Source organism: Panthera leo, chromosome C2, assembly GCF_018350215.1.
Source record: "Panthera leo isolate Ple1 chromosome C2, P.leo_Ple1_pat1.1, whole genome shotgun sequence".
NCBI lineage: Eukaryota > Metazoa > Chordata > Mammalia > Carnivora > Felidae > Panthera > Panthera leo.
The window spans coordinates 59,897,258-59,917,348 of record NC_056687.1 but is presented as its reverse complement, the minus strand read 5'-3'; the positions used below and the strand labels follow the sequence as shown (position 1 = coordinate 59,917,348).

The 20,091-nt window shown below is 35.9% G+C and overlaps 1 protein-coding gene across 6 annotated transcripts in view; it reads right to left on the bottom strand.

The window, feature by feature from the left end:
* Window positions 1-262: 262 nt before the first annotated feature.
* ATP6V1A (ATPase H+ transporting V1 subunit A) overlaps window positions 263-20,091 on the bottom strand; it is a 61,771-nt gene continuing 41,942 nt past the window's right edge. For all 6 annotated transcript variants that reach the window (XM_042903577.1, XM_042903579.1, XM_042903578.1 and 3 more), the window contains 9 exons: window positions 19,316-19,478; window positions 18,671-18,779; window positions 13,519-13,641; window positions 13,061-13,175; window positions 12,441-12,504; window positions 10,404-10,607; window positions 7,765-7,859; window positions 5,769-5,940; window positions 263-2,615 (listed from right to left, as the gene is read on the bottom strand). In XM_042903577.1, the coding sequence (XP_042759511.1) occupies window positions 2,523-2,615; window positions 5,769-5,940; window positions 7,765-7,859; window positions 10,404-10,607; window positions 12,441-12,504; window positions 13,061-13,175; window positions 13,519-13,641; window positions 18,671-18,779; window positions 19,316-19,478 (1,138 nt within the window). In that variant the 3' untranslated portion in view covers window positions 263-2,522. The remainder of the gene's footprint in view (window positions 2,616-5,768; window positions 5,941-7,764; window positions 7,860-10,403; window positions 10,608-12,440; window positions 12,505-13,060; window positions 13,176-13,518; window positions 13,642-18,670; window positions 18,780-19,315; window positions 19,479-20,091) is intronic.

The following is a 20,091-nucleotide window of genomic DNA, read 5'->3' as shown; positions in this document are numbered from 1 at the left end:
TTAAAGTAATATTCAGAATGGCATGCGATTCTGTGTACTACATTTCCAAATCATACAGGTTATGATTATAGGGCTTTTTATAGTGAGCTTTATATAGTCTATAGTGAGAGTCCCAACTCAATCTCATGATCTTAAGGAACAATCTATAAAGAAAGGGAGAAACAAAAAATTTAAAAGTTCACACTGAGAACAATAAAAAAAAAATACAAGGTGGTATGTTTTTTAGCAGATCCTGCCACATGCACACACACACGAAAAAATGTTAATTTAAATCCACTTTTTATTCTTTCATAGATTTTAACAATTATACACAACTTTTAACATAAAGATAGTGAAATCTCAAGGATAAGGAGGCAATATATATGGCCTCTTCTATTCGTTCTTCAGGATGGAAGGAAATTTCCAAAGGGTACAATGTGTGAGATTTAACACTGGAAAAATACATATGAAACTTGTTTAACTGGCTCCACTTAGGACCAGGCATAGCACAATAAATATAGAACTGCATCATCTTTTTAAAAGATTGTTGTAATTTTAACACATTCTTACTAAAGAAATATGATCAGTGACCAATTTGAAGTTCTACAACATACAGATGAAGGGACACTTACAATGAGTATCAGAGCATCTTCTGTCTCTAGCATCTTCACACCCATATATCGGCATTCTTCAAAGGGAGTAAGAATTACATTGCAAACTCAGAATGACAAAAAACAAACTTGGTCAAACTCTCTTCATCATATCACTCATTACTATCATAATCCTGGTTTGCTGGTAGATTTAAGGTAGGAATAGAACATTTTTGAAATCCTTTTCAATTCCACTGGTCTTCGGGCCTCTGGGTGGGAGGCCACATTGGAAGCAAACTGATTAAGCAGCACCATTAAGTCCACATCTCAACGAATCATTGCATAATTTTTATATTTTCCAATATTTGGAAAAGTTAAAAAAAAAACAAACCTACATATGGAAGAATATCTATCCTGAACAGCAAGCCACTGTAAAAACATGCAGTTTGCAAGACTGAAACAAACCACTGCTGAATTCTCTACTTTCCTTGACGGACCAAAAGAAATACATGACCTAAAAATTTAAATAATAATATACTGAGGCATAAAATAAATACTTTATTTATGCTATTACATTTGGGTATTTGAGGTTGTTAGGCATGTTCACATGCCCTTTCCTCTTCCTAAAGAGGAAGCAATGGTGCCAGCACTATTGGTCAGAAAGAATTAATGAGAAACTGTTGCTCTCAGAGCTGTTCTGCAGTGTGCCTTACACAAAGACAGAAATTATTACTTTAAAACATATACTTAAAAGACAGGATGAAATTATCTTTTTTTCACATGACCCAGATTCTGTTATTAGCAGATAAAAGAATTAATTTCATCCTTATTAAACCGGATGAAAACTGCTATGCTATTGTTACAGATATTCTGAAAAGTCTTTTGAGCCAGTAAGCTGGCAAACTGGTTGTTCAAAAGTTCACTGAGCAAACAAACATGCAAACACATGACACACATCATTATCTTGCAAAAATGTAATGCCACTCTGGCCCCAAGAATCACTACAGTCCAGCTGGTCCTTAATGGTGCAAACAGCCTTAACCACTACTGAATATCTTCTCTGTGGCATTTTACTGCCCATCACACTGCCACATGATTCTTAGAAGCTTCGGCTTCTAAGATGTTTGAGGAAAAGAAAAAGGGCACGAAGTGGATCAAGTTCCCCGTGATTGTTTTAAATGTGATTTTAAAAAGACTTTCCTAGTAATGTAGTAGGGTAGTCCTTGATACTGCATTTTTCATACTGAAATAAAATATGCTTTAACAAGATGATGTTTAAGTTTGACCACCTGGCTCCTTTTCCACTTTTTTAGAGGGTACTGATTCATATACTGTGCTGAGTCCCACAAATGCCTGTTTTAAAAACAGTAGAGTTCCCAACAGTTTCCTATAAACATTCCTGATTTATACTGGGGGAGGCAATGCATAATTGGAACATTAATCATTCATGGTTTTAAAAAAGCAATTATATCCTGCAAAGCAGCTACTTAGCAAAATGCTAAGCTGCAAATAACCTTACCACATAGATATTGAGTCATTTCACAGAGTACCTGTCAAAACGTGTAGAAATCTGGCCTTCCGCTCCAGATCTATTGCAAAGAGAGTACATGCAATAGTCCCATTTACAATTTAATGGTGATGAGGCAAGGGCAAACCTAGGACAAGGAGGCATGTCACCCTACATATGAGTTTACAGTAGTGTAGCCATTATATATCATATTTACTACATTCACCATTCGGAGAAAGGATCAGGGAGGCCCTTCAAACACTGGAACAAAGGAATGTTTGTTTCATAGAAGACCCACCAGATAAACAGGGGAACAAGCGATAACACACATAGGCACTAGTCTCAAAGCTGCACAACAAAGAAGCAAAGGGTTTGGAGATGAGAAATTTAGGAAACTATACACAGAGGAGAGACTGCTGAGGAAAAGAAGGAAAGAAATCACAGTTCTAATCTTCGAGGCTACGGAATGCGTTCTGCATGTCTTCAAGAAGTTGTGCGTAGTCAGCCTTGATCTTTGCTTCACCGTCTTTTACCGGATCCTGAAAAAAGACATTACAGAATTCAATTTACCTTTGGAAAAGAATTTTCAGAACAAGTAGTAAGTTACGTATGTTTAATATATTTTGAGTATTAGGTTAAGTGAGGTACACTGCTAAAACACAGGCAGGGGTCAAAATTATCCTTATTTTCCTATAAGAAGAGAAATGTATAAATGGAGTAATACTCCAACCTAACAGAAAGAAGACAAAATTTTAATTTTGTATTTTGCCTGCTAACTGTATTCAACGACCAATAGACGATTTATCCTCAACAATATGCAAAATATGGGAAAATTATGCAGTATCACACATTACATTCATTCTCTAGCATGTACAAGATAGTTGGAATTAATTTAGTCAAAACATAATTTACTGTTCAAGGTCTCATAGTATCACATTGGAACAAAGGAAGTAAAATTTCTAAAATAATCTTAAAATGTGTATTTTAAATCCTTATGGAAAACAACTTAATTGAGCAGTATGTATAAAAGAGGCCTTAAAATATTTAAGCCCTGACTCAATCATTTCACTTCTGGGAAGCTATAACAGGAAAATACACAAAACCAACTACATAAACAAAGCTGTCCATACCAACAACTGGAAATTTCCTATATACCTAACAATAGGCAAATATTATTCTCCAGCCACAAAATAATGTTACAGAAGAATATTTAATGACATAAAAAATTATGGAGGTATTAATTTGATACAATGTCCATGTAAATAGAAAAAAAGATATCACCTTGAATCACATGATCAGAAATCATCACTATATTATTTATCCTTGCATATATATATATATATATTTATATATATATATATATATATATATATATATACATACACACATTTTTTTTTAAAGTTCACCTATTTATTTTGGGAGAGACAGAGAGAGCATGAGCAAGCAGGGGAAGGGCAGAGAGAGAGGTATAATCCCAAGCAGGCTCCATGTTGTCAGCGTGGAGCCTGACGTGGGGATTGAACCCACGAACTGTGAGATCATAACCTGAGCCAAGACGAAGAGTCAGCCGCTCAACAAACTGAGCCACCCAGGTGCCCCTTATCACATATATTTTTTATCCTCTTCCTATGAATGTATAATCTCATTTATTTATTTAAAGTATAACTAATATACAGTGTTATATAAGTTTTAAATATACAATTATAGTGATTCAACACTTCTATACATTACTCAGTGCTTATCATAGTAGCAGTGTGTTCTTAATTCTCTTCACCTTCCTTTCACCCATTCCCCCAACCCATCTCTCCTCTGACAACCACCAGCCTATTCTCCACAGGAGTCTGTTTTTTGGTTTGCCTCTTTTTTCCTTTGTTTGTTTGCTGTGTTTCTTAAATTCCACATATGAGTGAAATCATATGGTATTTGCCTTCCTCTAAATGACTTACTTCACTTAGCATTATACTGTCTCAATCCATCCAGGTTACAATTGGCAAGATTTCACCTTTTTATGGTTAACATTCCACTGTACATGTGTGAATGTGTCTGTGTATCACATTTTCTTTATCCATATGAATGTTTAATCTTTAAAAATAAAATTTGGATCAAATTGCATATGGAATTTTTTTGCAACCTGATTTTTTTCACTCATTATACCATAAACATTTGCTCAGATCTTTGGATATTCTTTGAAAAAATGATATTGATGTCTTCATAATACTCTTGCTATAATGTACACACTATAATGTACTGTTGATCCTGTTTACCCTTGAATGACATTTAAGAAGTTTAATAAACAATCTTTGGGGTGCCTGGGTGGCTCAGTCGGTTAAGTGTCCGACTTCGGCTCAGGTCATGATCTCATGGTTCGTGGGTTCGAGCCCTGCGTTGGGCTCTGTACTGACAGCTCAGAGCCTGCAGCCTGCTTCAGATTCTGTCTCCAGTTCTCTCTTCCCCTCCCCCGCTTCTGCTCGGTCTCTAAAATAAATGAACATTAAAAAAAAAAACCTTTTACATACATTCATATCAAAAGTCTCTGATTAGGTGCACCTGGGTGGCTCAGTCAGTTAAGTGTCTGGCTTTTGATTTTGGCTCAGGTCATGATCTCATAGTTTGTGAGACAGAGCTCTGTTGGGCTCTGTGCTATCAGTGAGGAGCCTGGTTGGGATTCTCCTTCTCCCTCTTTCTCTGCCCCTCCCCGGCTTGTGTGCTCCCCTCTTTTGGAAGGCACCTGGATGGCTCAGTCAGTTGAATGTCTGACTTGGCTTACTTAGGTCATGATCTCGTGGTTTATGAGTTTGAGCCCCACATCAGGCTCACTGCTGTCGGTGTGGAGCCTGCTTCAGATCCTCTGTCCCCTCTCTGTGCCCTCCCCTGCTTTTGTTCTCCCCAAAATAAACAAACATTAAAAAAATTGTTTAAAAAAATGTTTTTTTCTGATTATTGTATGTCAACTGTACTTCATTTAAAAAGAAATCTGGTTATTGGGTCATATGTTTTGAATTGAAGCGACAGGACTCATAGAGTGTGAATATTTTAAAATTCTTGTTACAGTGACTATTTTTACAGATTTACTTTCAACCTATAGTGTAAACAAACACTATATATATAACACACTCTCACAGAATCGTTCTCAATTTCTCTAAAGGTGATTAGTAAATATACTTGGATGTCTTAATTTAGAAATAATTAAATACAACCCAACTGATCAAATATTTTAAAAACAATCATACACATTTGGATTTCTACTGGTAATCTCATTTAATTATCTATTTATGGCTAGAGTAATTAAAAAAAAAAAAGAATTCACCTCAAAGTTAGAAATGATGCGTAACAGGATACTTAGAAGTAAACAGCAGAAGTCATTTCAGGTGAGCATGGGGGTAAATTGGTAATAGGTACTTGAGGTTAAGTAATTGCTGCCCAGCTATGATTTTAGCTCTAAATTGCCCGGCAGTTAAGACAAAAGGGAAAACGTGTCAGCATTTATTTTAGACATGACATACTATAACTTTTATCACTAGAATTCTTATTTGAACATAACTTTAAGGTCTGTTCTGGTCCTGAGCATGTATGAAAATGATAAACCCAAGTTTCACACATCAGGTCTGTGGAGAAATAGATTGTTTGTAAATAGTTAAATAATTCAAAAGAAACATTTCCTACTAAAAAAGTTAAGTAGAAACAAAATATACCTTGAATTTCATGGAGGAAAGTTTATAGAGGATCTCCCCCATGTGCTCACGGATAATGGACCATGTGATTTTATTGTCACTCTGTGCAGTGGTTTCAACAGCTCTACGGGCCATATCATAAAACGCAATCATGTTGGACAGCATCCCTACTGTCTTGTAGAATGGGCAGAACCTAGGGTAAAAATGAAAGTCAAAATAATTAACAAAATAAAATCCAAAGCAGGCTCATATTTCATCTACAAAATACCAGAGCATTAGCTTCTTTATTTAAATATGCAGACTACTTACATTTATCAGATAATAAGGAACGAAAAAAAAAGTGGTAAACACTAACAACTATGTATCCAGAGTTTTTGGGTAGAGATGGGATATGGAGTGAATGCATAGATGGAGATATATATTCATTTATTTATCTTAAGGTGATGTTCTTTTTTTATCTATTAAAATAACTAAAGATGGGGCGCCTGGGTGGCTCAGTCGGTTGAGTGTCCGACTTCAGCTCAGGTCATGATCTCGCGGTTTGTGAGTTTAAGCCCCGTGTCGGGCTCTGTGCTGGCAGCTTGGAGCCTGGAACCTGCTTCAGATTCTGTGTCTCCTTTCTCTGCCCCTCCCATGCTCATGCTCTGTCTCTCTCTGTCTCTCAATAATAAATGAATGTTAAAAAAAAATTAAAAAAAAAAAAAAAAGAAAATAACTAAAGAGGAAGGACAATTAAACAGTACTGCTATAATCTAATGACTGAGTACTGCTATAATCTAATCTCTGAGGGTCTGTTTTCGTACAGTGCAGTTAAAGGAGTAACCCAAATGGTAAAATAACTGAGTTGCAAAGACTCCCTTGTGATAGTGGGGTGAAGGTTTAATGAATAATAGGAAAACAGAAAACTGTAATTTCCTAAAATGAACAGTAGCCCCTTCCCCCATTAATGTGTTCATTTTCACTTACCCATACCTTTTAATAATGAGGACACACACATTAATACTCAACTTGGATCACATGCATTCTTATCAACTTCCTGACACATTTAAACACACTTGTATGCACAATTTCATGAACATTCTGTATTATGCTTTCCAAAGAATTTTCCCCTGGTTGAGTTATTTTTGTATGGGTGGCCAGAACTTAACTTCCTGATACAGATTTTTGAGATTTATGTTATCATATTTTCTGCTTCTCCTACATTCTCATAATCCTCCTATTTGTTCAGTTCCTTCTTCAGTCCAACTATGATCTGAGGGAGAAAAGCTAGCCTATGATGAAAGGGCTCAATATATCAAAGTTTAAAAGAAATGGGGACTTGGGCACCTGGGTGGCTCAGTCGGTTAAGAGTCTGACTTTGGCTCAGGTCATCATCTCACAGTTCGTATGAGACCCGTGTCGGGCTCTGTGCTGACAGCTCAGAGCCTGGAGCCTGCTTCGGATTCTGTGTCTCCCTCTCTTTCTGCTCACACTCTGTCTCTCTCTCTCTCTCTCTCTCAAAAATAAACAAACATTAAAAAATTAAAAAAAAATTAAAAGAAATGGAGACTTTAAATAAGCCACAGTAGATGCAGAGACAAATGGGACATCTAACAGAGACTGGCAGAAAGAAAGAGACTAAGTCTACTGGGAAATGAAGCACGAAAGTAGGACATACTTATTTAGGAAAAGAGTAGAAGAGGCATGGGCAGTTGTAAGAGGCATTGAGAAAAGCTTCTGAAGGAGGCAATGATCCCCTCATTCTGCACACTATGCCATAATCTAATCTACTTAAAGATGGCTGGGCAATGAGTGAAAATACTGTCATAACTGCACAAATAAGCAAAATCAAGACAAGGGGACATATTTGATCGTTAGATGTTTGTTATAACAATCCAAAGAACATAAATTGAGTCAGAGTTGCGTCTGCATTTGAAGAAGAAAAAAAAAAAAAGAATTCTAATGTGAAGGCAGCTCTTTCTTCAAAATCCAACAGAAAATCCTCAAATAAAAAAAGAAAATAATCAGGATAGGTTACCTGTCATAAGGAGTATACCCATTTTGTTGTAAGAAATCATCTTTGATAAGTTTTGCTACTTCCAGAGTGATTTTATCTGTTTCTGCTAGAGAAGCCTAAAAGAGGAAAAAATATATTTTTAAAAATTTACTTCCATAATGTGGGATCAGTGATTATAAGCAATTAAGCAAACAAAAACTGTATAATCAATACACAATCACCTATCATTAATAAATTCACTTTATAACTGCTTGTTAATTTTTTTTTATTGTGGTAAAAACCATTTAAGATAAAAATTTCCATCTTAACCAGTTTTAAGTGTAGTTCAGTAATGTTAAGTATATTCACATTGTTGTGAAACAGATAACCATAACTGGTCATCTTGCAAATCTGAAACTCTACATCCATTAAATAGCAACTCTCCTTCTCCCCCTCTCTCAGACCCTGGTAACCACCATTCTACTTTCTGTTTCTATGAATGTGACTGCTTTAGACGAAATCAAACAATATTTGTATTTTTGTGACATATCCAATAGAGTAAAATCTCCCTTTTTATTATTCTTTTTTAAAGAATAGTATTTGTGATAGCAAATGAATTTTTGAATGGTTACTAATTTGTACAGAAGATGTAACCAGGAATTTGACTGGCATCACATCAAATTTATAGATTAAAGTGGTATCTACCTAATAAGTCTATCTAAGAACTTGGACTGTCTATGTCTTCAGATTTTGTTTCATTTATTAGTTTTAAAATGTTTTCCACAGAATAATGTTATTTTTGATTAGTTCCTACATTCTCATTTTTGTTACTATTGTCGACACCTTATTTTTAGTTTTATTTTCTAACTGCTATTGCTAATACAGAAACATTTTCTTGATTTTTTGTTTATCTTGAAACCCTCACCAAACTTCTATTAGTTCTAATCGTTTCTCTATTAATTGTTATTTTTCTTATTATATAATGATATTTTAATTTCTTTCTTTACAAGTTTTCTCTTTTCTTACATCATTGATTAGGTCTTCTGGTATTTGAGCATTAGCAGTGATAGTAAGTATTCTTGTTTTAATCCTGATATTTAAACAGAATGCATCAGAAATTTTTCCTTTAAGTAAAATATTTACCCTGGGTTTTAGTCTATTACCTTTAACAAATTAAGGAAATTCCCCTCTATTCCTTGCTTACTAAGAGATTTTTAAAAACTATAAATAAGTAATGAACTTCAAATGCTTTTTCCGCATTGGTTGAGATATCCCTTTTTCATTACATTAATTACATTGGTGAGTTACAATAACAGATTTTGTGTTGAATCATATTTGCATTCCTGAGATAAACTTTACTTGTGTTATTTTATTCTTTTAATACCTTACAGAATCTAGTAAACAGTAATATTTAATTTAGGAATTTGATATCTATATTCACAAACAAAATGCCCCTGTGATTTTCTTTTCTTATATTGTCTTTGGTTCTGGAGGTCTTCTGTTTCTACTTCCTCTTAACCAGGGCCATAGTACTCATTTATAAAAAATGAGTATTTAATATGTGTTAGTTAGCTAATAATACTATCGGTTGTGGAAAAGAAATTAGGAGGTGACTTTATAACATATAATAAAAAGAACAGAGCCAGATAGAGAAACAGACATCCTGACTAGCACTGCATACCATCTGAGAAGTCATTCAACTCTGGAATTTAATCTGGCTAAATTTAATTATACCATCCTCCTTTGAAACATCAAGACACAGACACAAGAATACAAGTCACGTGTTTAAGGTCACACAGCTATTATAAAAAAAAAACAAAAAACTAGCATCCAATCCTTCTGATTCCTAGCCTTGGTGCTCCTGCAAAAATAAAATTGATCCAAAGCACGGCACTTCTAATTTGGTTGGTGATGGGTATGTTCTATTTCAAGAAATAAAAGTAAATCCAGTGTTTCTTTCTCATCTACAATATAACCAGGACCATGCAAAGCACTATAGAGGTCAAAAAGAATATAAAGGCTCTAACAATTTAGTTTCTCCTTCTGGTTGACCATTTTGAAGTGCAAGCCCCTCTTCTTTAACCTAGGAAAGCTCTGTGCCTGCTTTGACCAGAACATAAAACAGAAGTGATAGATATACTAGTTTGGGGGCCCCAGCTTACGAGGCTGTTGGTTTCCACTTTTTTTCTTTTTATATACTCTGTCTGACAGCCCTAAACTGCCATGTGGAGACACTACATGGACGGAGAAATGTCCAGCTAACCCATAGCCATTCTAGCCATCCCAGCCCAGGCACTAAACCTGCGAGGGAAGAAACTTTCAGATGGCTCCAGCCTCAGCCACCATATGACTGCAACTGTATGAGGGACCCAAGCAAGAAAGTCCAACAGTCAATCAGCCCCGAAACTACGAGCAGTAAAACACTGTTCAAACACTCAAAAGTATTGGAGTGGTTTGTTATTCAATAGTAGATAATCAAAACAATAATCATCTTTCTACCTTCCATAACATAAATAGGACCCTCAAATATCTACTGGATAAAGGCTAAGCTAAAATTCCATTATTTTAAAAAACATTTAATAAGGACTCATTTTGCTAGGCAAGAATCCAAGGTTCTCTCTGTCCTTAAAACACACCAGTATAACTCCTGGATCTGTTCTCCATGGGGCTTAACCACTTACCTTTCCGACAAGTTGTACAATTTCTGCCAGGTCTTCTTCTTCCTGCAGAATCTCCTTAGCTTTGGTCCTCAGAGGAACAAATTCTGTGAAGTGTTTGTCATAGTACTCGTCCAACGCACGCATGTACTTGCTATAGCTGATTAGCCAGTTGACAGAGGGGAAATGCTTACGTTGAGCTAGTTTCTTATCTAAGCCCCAAAACACCTGATGTAAAAAAAAAAACCAAAAACAAATTCAATGATTTTTCTTAAATAAGTAAATAAATAAAGCCTTGAAGTATATTTGTTTGTTCTAAATATGCAATTTTGTAATTTTTTGGTCAAATTATCTTTTTAGTATATACCATGTGTAACTGAAATAGAATAAAACTTAGAATTAAAAAATATATTTCTTTTAGTTTCAGGAGAATTATAGTCAAATTCAAATTGTATCTGAAATTCCTCAATAGTATGGCAAATCTGATAGTAAAAAAAAAATTGACTCCTTTGAAGATTTATTATGGTACAATATAAACAGAGGAACCAGAAAATGTCTATAGAGAAAGAACAGATTCTTCCCTTTGATTAAAAACCTGGAAACATTCTGATTAACTTGGATTCCCTATCATGAAGGGTCAACTCAATAAGTCTACCAATCATTTTTCAAAGGCCAAATGTTCATGTATCTTTTAGTCATTTTTTAAAGTTTTCTACTACTTTTTTTTTTACAATTTTTTGATGTTTATTTATTTTTGAGAGAGAAAGAGACTGCCCGAGTGGGGGAGGGGCAGAGAGAGACAGGGAGACAGAATCTGAAGCAGCTCCAGGTGCTGAGCTGTCAGCACAGAGCCTGATATGGGGCTCAAATTCACCAACCGTGAGATCGTGACCTGAGCCGAAGTAGGCTGCTTAACCAACTGAGCCACCCAGGCACCCCATTTTGTTTTGTTTTTTAATGTTTATGTACTTTTGAGAGACACAGAGTTAGAGCCGGGGTGGGGCAGAGACAGAGAGGAAGACACAGAACCTGAAGCAGCTCCAGGCTCTGAGCTGCCAGCACAGAGCCTGATGCAACGCTCAAACACACAAAAAAGGTGTGAGATCATGACCTGAGCCAAAGTTGGATGCTTAACTAAGCCGCCCAGAAACCCCCTATATTTTATACCTTCTTAACTTTACTCCTCCTTTCCCGGCAATTTAAACTCAAAATGTTAGCAAAGGTTAAACACCTTGAGAGCTGTACATTTAGCCTGACATTTCTTTTTATCAGACACTGACAGAAATGTAAGCAAATATTCTTTTTCTCACATGAATAATACTTATGAATATATCAACATTTATTTTCTTTACTATAGTCCTGATTTGTATACATCTTTCACTTAGGCTTCTCTTAATGGCCAAGTTGGCTAGCTATCCACTACTATTCATGCCTTGTCACTGGGAGGCAGCTGCGTAGGCAGAAACTACACTTTCCAGCTTTGCTTTCATCTGGGTGTGGCTAACAGAATGAGTGGGGGATTGCACTGGAGCCCAAAGTTCACACAGTGGGTGTGCCTTCTCCACAGTTTCCCCTTGTGGCAGCAAGATGCAGATGGTTAACAGTCTAGGTGATGATGGTGGAGCCCAAGCTGGAAGGACCTCTGGTCTGTGAATTATTAGTATATGGAAAAGAGCTGCCCTCTGATAGGATCATCTGCTTTAGACCATACTATGAGGAAAAAGAAACTTCTACTGGGTTTTTGTCATTATGCATTTTTAGGCCTATTTGTTTCTACAACCAGGGTTACTCTCATTTAAAGGGTAGTATTATTCTAACACTAATAAAACTTTGCTATTCCAGATATATTTTCCACTTACAAAAATTAAATTTCATAAATCTTCAGCAAAGAGCTAAGAAAGAATGGACAGAATAAAAACTCTCAGTGACAAGAATGTTCCTAAAACAAACCTTCCTACTGCCTACTTTTTAATGAGTAAATTTAATACTTCACGATGATTAGGTAACATTAGGGTAAGGGGGGGAAAGCTCAGAAGTTGACTATGCTAGGAAAAGGTATACCTGAACAATACCAAGAGTAGCGGATGTAACTGGATCAGAAAAATCACCACCAGGTGGAGAAACCCTAAATTTAAAAGAAAAAAAGTCATTAGAAAAGCTTAAGAAAACACAGCTGGTATATGAAAGTAAAAGTTTTTTAGAAGTTAATTTTAATGTAAATAACTTTAGAACTAACCTTTGAAAAGAAAATCTACATACAAATATTAATAAAAATCAATACTAAATTGCAAATAAGAATGGTAACTATTGAATGCCTTCAAGTGCAAAATATGAGAGACATAATCAGTTTCGTGACTCTAATCGAATACATGAAGCAGGAAGGAAGAAAAAACTCTAAGAACAAAGTATGGCTTTAGGTAGTGATCATGGATCTTCACTTTGTTTTTCCATACAATCTTACTTAAACATGTCTATAATTTTCTAAGTTACTCGTAAGATATTGTGACTTGAATATAAAAAAATCAGTGCAGAGATAACCTAAACGTGTACATTGTAAAGAGCTCCTCGGGTGACCCTGCAGTGGTTAAGAACCACTACCCTCGGAGGAAGCTGAGTATTTTCTCTTTAAAATATATGACTTTTTATTCTTCTTTTGAAGAGTAAATAGTTTAGGTGCTTACGCTCCTACAATGCTGACACTTCCTTCTCTTTCAGGATTTCCAAGACATTTCACCCTGCCTGCTCGCTCATAGAAAGAGGCCAGACGGGCACCAAGGTATGCAGGATATCCACTATCTGAAAAGCAAAAAGAAAATTTTTTCTTTAACTAAAAAAAAAAAAAAAAAAAAAAGAAAAAAATTTTAATGTTTATTTTTGAAAGAGAGAGACAGAGAGCGAACGGGGGAAGGGCAAAGAGTGAGACACAGAATCTGAAGCAGGCTCCAGGTCCCATGCTGTCAGCATAGAGCTCGACGCAGGGCTCCAACTCAGGAACCATGAGATGACGACTTGAGTGAAGGTGGATGCTCAACCAACTGAGCCACCCAGGAGCCCCGTGAAAAGAAATTTAAGGGAGGTTCTAAGCCAGTCCTAAAAATCCTATCAGCCTTTTAATATAATAAGCAATACAAAGACTCACCTGCAGGCATTTCAGCTAAGCGACCAGAGATTTCTCTAAGGGCCTCCGCCCATCTAGAGGTAGAGTCAGCCATCATACTGACGTGATAACCCATGTCACGGAAATATTCTGACAGCGTAATTCCTAAATTGGGGAGAATATTACAAGTTATAATTCTATAATGTAGAATCCTGACTTTGTCATCATTAAGAAAACTTTAAAGCAATAAGTACATGAGGCAGACTGTTAGCTGTTCATCAAAATCCCCCTTCTTTTGTGCATAAAGCCAAATTATATTTCCTAGCTTCCTTTGTATTTAGATATGACCAGGTAACTGACCTCTAGCTAACAGAATGAAAGTCGAAGTAATGAGTTCCATCATCAGGCATGCCACACATCCTTCCATGCTCTTTATTCTTTCTGGCTTACTGAGATGGACAGGACTCCCAGCAGCCCTGAAAGTCAGGAGTTGAAAACGGAAGAGTACTTTTCAGCCTGGGTCCCAGCCCAGAATGACAGAATGAAGAAGAGTCCCCCTAACCACTTAAAAAAACATCTGTTATCCTGAGCAATGACAAATTTGGGTTTATTTGTTGCCATAGCCTATTCTAATATTGTGTATTTAATTTTTTTATGTTTATTTATTTTTGAGAGAGACAGAGCATGAGTGGGAGAGGGACAGATAGAGGGAGACACAGAATCTGTGTCCAGGCTCTGAGCCTGACGCAGGGCTTGAGCCCACAAACTGTGAGATCGTGATTTGAGCCAAAGTCAGAAACTTAACTGACTGAGCCATCCAGGTATCCCAATATTGTACATTTTAAAAACCAGGAAAAGACTTTTTCTCTATTTTTTGTTGAGACAATTAAGTCTGAAATTAATTCCCATTGTAGCTTTTGTCTATCACATATACATATACCAAAAACCATCAACTAATTAGCTTATTTTTCAAATGCAACAAATGTTAACACAAGTAATATCTTAATTATCCAGATCATTCTCCTGTGTATACCAGGTTCTGTTCTGTTAAATCACTCAGAGTAAACCATTTAGAAGAAGCTAATAGACAGGAAGAAGTCCTGGGTTCTAGCTCCTGTTCTCTGATTAATCTCCACAACTAACTTCATTTCCCAGTGTGATTTCTTAATCTGTTAAAATGGAATAACTCTTGTTCTACCTACTTGTATATATTGGATGAAATGATATGTATAAACGCCTTTACTAAATTATAATAGTCTCAAAATCTAACGCCCTGATTCCTTTATTTTACCAGTAAAGAAAAAGTCTTATATAAGTAAAACAAAATAGTACTCGAAAATTCAGCACTTTACTATTTATCATATTGTACTTTCAGAATAAGAAATCGATATCTGAGGCTTCTAAAAAAATGATTCCATGAACAAAGTCTTTAAAAAAAATATTGCTTCTCATTATTAAGTTTTAAAAAAAGGGGTGCCTGGGTGACTCAGTTGCTTAAGTGACCAACTCTTGATTTTGGCTCAGATTATGATCTCAGGCATTATGAGATAGAGCCCTGAGCACTGCGTGGAGCATGCTTGGGATCCTTTCTCTCCCTCTCTTTCTGCCTCTCCCCGGCTTGCACTTTCTCAAAAATAAACAAATAAACATTTAAAAACGCTTAAAAAAACAATAGTTATCACATATTTCAATCTGATGATAGGATCAGATCCTCACTTATATGAGCATACATAGCTGCACTTTAAGCCTCTGTGATAATGTATTAGGGAGACTTGGTGGAAGAAACAGATACATATAAGTAAACTTCAAAGAGTTTTCAGTGCCTACTAGTTAAAAAAAAAAAAAAAAAAAAAAACCTCAGACAAAATAAAAAAATGAACAAACTGGGAAAACACTGGCCAACTCATGACAGATAAAAGACTAATTTCAAAGAGCTTTTATAAATCAGGGCTCAAACAAGTGAACCAAGAGATCGTGATCAGAGCTGAAGTCGGATGCTCAACCAACTGAGCCACCCAGGCGCCTCCCTGCCTTTTTTTTTTTTTAATGTCTTTTTATTTTTGGGAGAGAGAGCGCAGACTGAATAGGTATCTATAAAGCAGGGATAGTAAATTGTAAAATCTAGGTGCTGAGTACATCAGCGTTCACTGTATGTTTGATAATTATCATTAGGAAGCATTACAAAACATAGCACTGGTGAAGATGTGGGGAAACAGAACTCTTGTTCACTCATATCCTTTTTGAAGAGCTATCAATATCTAAGATCCACATTAACAGTTGTATGCTTAGCAATTTTACTTTTATAAACTTACCTTACAAAAATGTACAAAGAAACACATGCACAAAACATGAAAAGAAACTGTAAAAAACATACACAAGGATGTTTTAGTGAATGAAGGTTTGTGATAGCAACAAACAAACAAACAAACAAAACAAAACCCAAAACAAAAACAAAAAACAAACAAAAAAAACCTGTCAATAATTTATGTGTCTACCAGAAGGATGCTGGTAAAATAGATTATGATACACCCATACAGAAGGGATACTGTGCAGCCATTTAGAAGAAGTAGGTAGACTTCTTGTCTTAAAATAATAGGTGAATATATCTCTTTTCCCTTCTCATAAAAGTAATCACCAAACAAGGAGAACAAGAAGTATAAAAAACACAAACTCTATTACCAAAAACTAGGGGACATGTTTAGCTACACAACAAAATAATGAGGAAAGCCACCTAAATGAGGTAAAACCCAAACAAGGATGTGGGAAGACCCCAAGAATTCAACTGAAGCTGAACATCTCAGATTATGCTTTTGTAAAACTGGGGCAAAGCCAAGAATCCTTTGTTTGGAACACTGCACAAGGGATACTGGGTACTGGCAGGAGTTCCATGGATCCAGTATGGCATCAAGCAGAAGCAGGGTGATGGGGACAAACAAAATGCAGGTAGGCACTCTTTTACAGTGAGGAAAAAGTGGGTGAGGCAGGGTAGAAGAGAAAGAATGCACTGTAAGTGACCTTGTGGCAGTAGATTTCTGTTGGCAGGAGAAGATCAAAGTAACTTACACAACTCCATGCCATAACAAACTCCACAGATTGCCATGAAGCAATCCTGTCTCCCTTCCCATCTCCTGCAGAGATGAGTAATAGTAACAATACATATCAGTATGGGAACTACAAAAAATACAAGAAGAAAAAGGACAGAAGAGCAAATACAATGATGGCCAAAGAACCTGCCAAGGAATAGGTGAAAACTGTGACCACGATAAATTAATGAAAGAAACTGTTAATAACACGTCCTACCACACAATAAAATCTCAAGGAATATACAGTAAGGTCAGAAAAGAGGTTTCATGAGCCAGCAGAGCTCAACAAAGAGCTGGAAGAAAAAATAAAGCCATTACAGAAATGAACGTTTCATTAGCAGCAAAGAATAACCACTGAATATCCTGTGAGCAAATGAACAAAAGGCTAAATAAAAAGGATTAGAAAGGATAAGATATATAAGGTAAACAGATAAAGGAGATCCAATATGTCTAATTTGAAGAAGATAACCATAGCAGAAGAGAAAAGTTTGGGAAACAGTTCTTGAAAATTTTTCAAAATGAAAGACATGTTCATAAGCTGAAAAAGTTCATAAGCTGACGTTTCCTACGCCTCAAGAAAAATTTATCAAAACTATCAATACTGGCATATATCTTAATAAAGTTGTAAAACTTTTTTTTTTAAATTTTTAATGTTTACTTATTTTTGAGAGACAGAGAGAGACAGTACATGATTGGGGGAGAGGCAGAGAGAGAGGGAGACACAGAATCCAAAGCAGGCTCCAGGCTCTGAGCTGTCAGTACAGAGCCTGATGCGGGGCTTGAACTCAAGATCTGTGGGATCATGACCTAAGCAGAAGTCAGACGCTTAATTGACTGAGCCACCCAGGTGCCCAAAGTTATAAAACTTTAAATTGAAAGAGAAATTCCTTTGGGGAAAAAAAAAAATCTTCCATAAAAGGAAAAAAAAGCAGGTTGGCTTCAGATCCCTCCCTTGTATTTAGTGCTACAATAAAAGTTCTCAAGGAAACAAACATTGATCCAAAATATTTTATACTCAACCAAACTACTATTAAAATTTAAAGGCAGTATTGGGGTGCCTGGCTGGCTTAGTCGGAAGGGCATGCGACTCTTGATCTCAGAGTCATGAGTTTGAGCCCCATGCTGGGGGTAGAGATTACTTAAAAAAACAAAAACAAAAACAAAAACAAAAACAGGTGTGCCCGCGTGGCTCAGTCAGTTAAACATCTTAGGCTCAGGTCATGATCTCATGGCTTGTGAGTTCGAGTCCCATGCTGGGCTCTGTGCTGACAGCTCGAAGTCTGGAGCCTGCTTCAGATTCTGTGTCTCCCTCTCTCTCTGCCCCTCCCCTGCTCACACTCTTTCTCTCTCTCTCTCTCAAAAATAAACATTAAAAACAAACAAACAAAAAAGAAAATTTAAAGGCAGTAGAAAAAAACAAACTTATGAAGAAATAAGAATTCATAGAATGTAGTTTCCCTGAGACTTTCTTGAGGAAACTTTCAAAAGTCAGATTTTAGCCAACCGCAAAATAAATGGAGAAATTATAGCCAAAAGAGTGCCTGTGGGGACTGACTCCGTTTTACTCTAGGTTTAAGGCTAATACGAATATTGTATGCATGGTTACACATAGAATGTGAATATCATAAATCTGAAAATGTAGAAATAAAAGTACCAAAAAGCGGGGATAGAAGTGGGAGCAAATATGGGAGGTAACACATAAGTGCACTGATTTTCTTATCTTTTATATCCAACCATCAAAATATACTAATCCAAAGGTCATCATTAAAGTTACAGACATACAGATTTATTTGGAGTTTAGAACAATGGTAAAAGATGTAATGAAAAAAAAAAAATGGTAGTAGAAGATAACATCGTTTTCTGATTATTAACAAGATTGAGACAATTCTAGAAATATACTGACATATCCTCATATGTACATAAGGCATTTTTTATTTTTATTTATTGATTTATTCATTTTTGTGCAGCATTTTTTAAAAGCTAGGAATATGGTTGTACACACAAAGTATTTTAGAATGAAAGGAAAGTTCTTTGGAAAAAGAAAAGGTTTGGTGCTAGCTTTAAACTTAAGAACAGATGTACACTGCTTTTATTTCAATTCATATACTCACCAGTATAAATAGAAGCTTCTCTAGCAGCAACAGGCATATTGGAGGTATTGGCTACCAAAGCTGTCCTCTTCATAATTGATTCCACCTTACCATCGACTTCCATCGTGAGCTAGAAGCAAACAATCGATTATGACCCTCCCATTTCCAAACAGAACATTTTAGTCCCCGCTTTTACAACTTACCCATATTTAATCCCTCTTATAATCAGTTTTCCCAAAGTAATAGTTCTCATCACTCCAACCTCTCCTCCCTGCCCCACTGTGCTGGAAAGAAGATAGGCATTATTTCCACTGCATAAATGAAATCCATTATTTTATGGAAAAAGGAATATTACTTTAGCAACCTAGTAGATCATATAAAGCCAATATAAAGTTCCCATCTACAAATATTTTGTCTATTTTATCTTTCTCCCAATAACTGAAAACCATCAGACCACAAACAGAAACTTTAAAGTATTTGAAAAATTCAAATTCCTTTCCTGGAATATACAAATTGAATCACACATATAATCAGAAAATTCTTTAAGAGATCCTTGACAAATCAGAGCATTGCTCTAGGTCCAAGACAAAGCTTTTTTAATTGCCAAAGGAAGTTGGTTAGTGGTATTTTCTCTAAAATAATATTTGAAGCTTTGTATGTACAGACCTCTGGGAAGTCCCGGAGGACTTCAGACATCTCATTTCCTCGTTCACCACATCCTACATAGATGATCACATCACTATTGGAATACTTGGATAGAGACTGCGATATCACTGTCTTTCCACAGCCGAAAGCCCCCGGGATTGCAGTAGTTCCTCCCTGTACACATCTGAGCGGAGAAAACAAAGTGTGGATTACTACACTTGCTAATTACTACTAACAAATAAAGTAGGTAAGTGACACAGAAAAACAAGTTGAAGAAAGGAAAGCACTTTGAAATATTTTCATCTGTATCTACATATATACACAAAGATAGATAAACAGATACAGTAATTGCTTCCGCAGCTGGTACCTGTAACAGTGTATGTTTTTTATTGTCATTAACCATCTCTACCACCTTTAATAGCTAGATTGGGAGGGTACATGCCATAAAGTACCTGGGGAAAAGGAATATGAAAATAAAATAGTACTAATGATACTTGGAATGTTTATATAAATTAGTTCATGTAAGCACAATATAGGAATTACAGCTAAAAGAAAAATTTAAACAACTTTTCTAAGTTGTCTTGAGGCAAAAAATAAGACCTAAGAAAATCATATCTTGCTATAAAGGTTAATGAACAAAGAATTTTGTTAAGGTGTTATGCCAATCCCCTTTTATACACTGAATAACTATTCATAAAGTACTTCCTAAGCACTAAAACTGTTTAAATTGCTGGAGAGACACCAGCAAATAAGATAGCCATGTTTCTGTACGCAGAGCTCACATTCCAGCGGTGTAA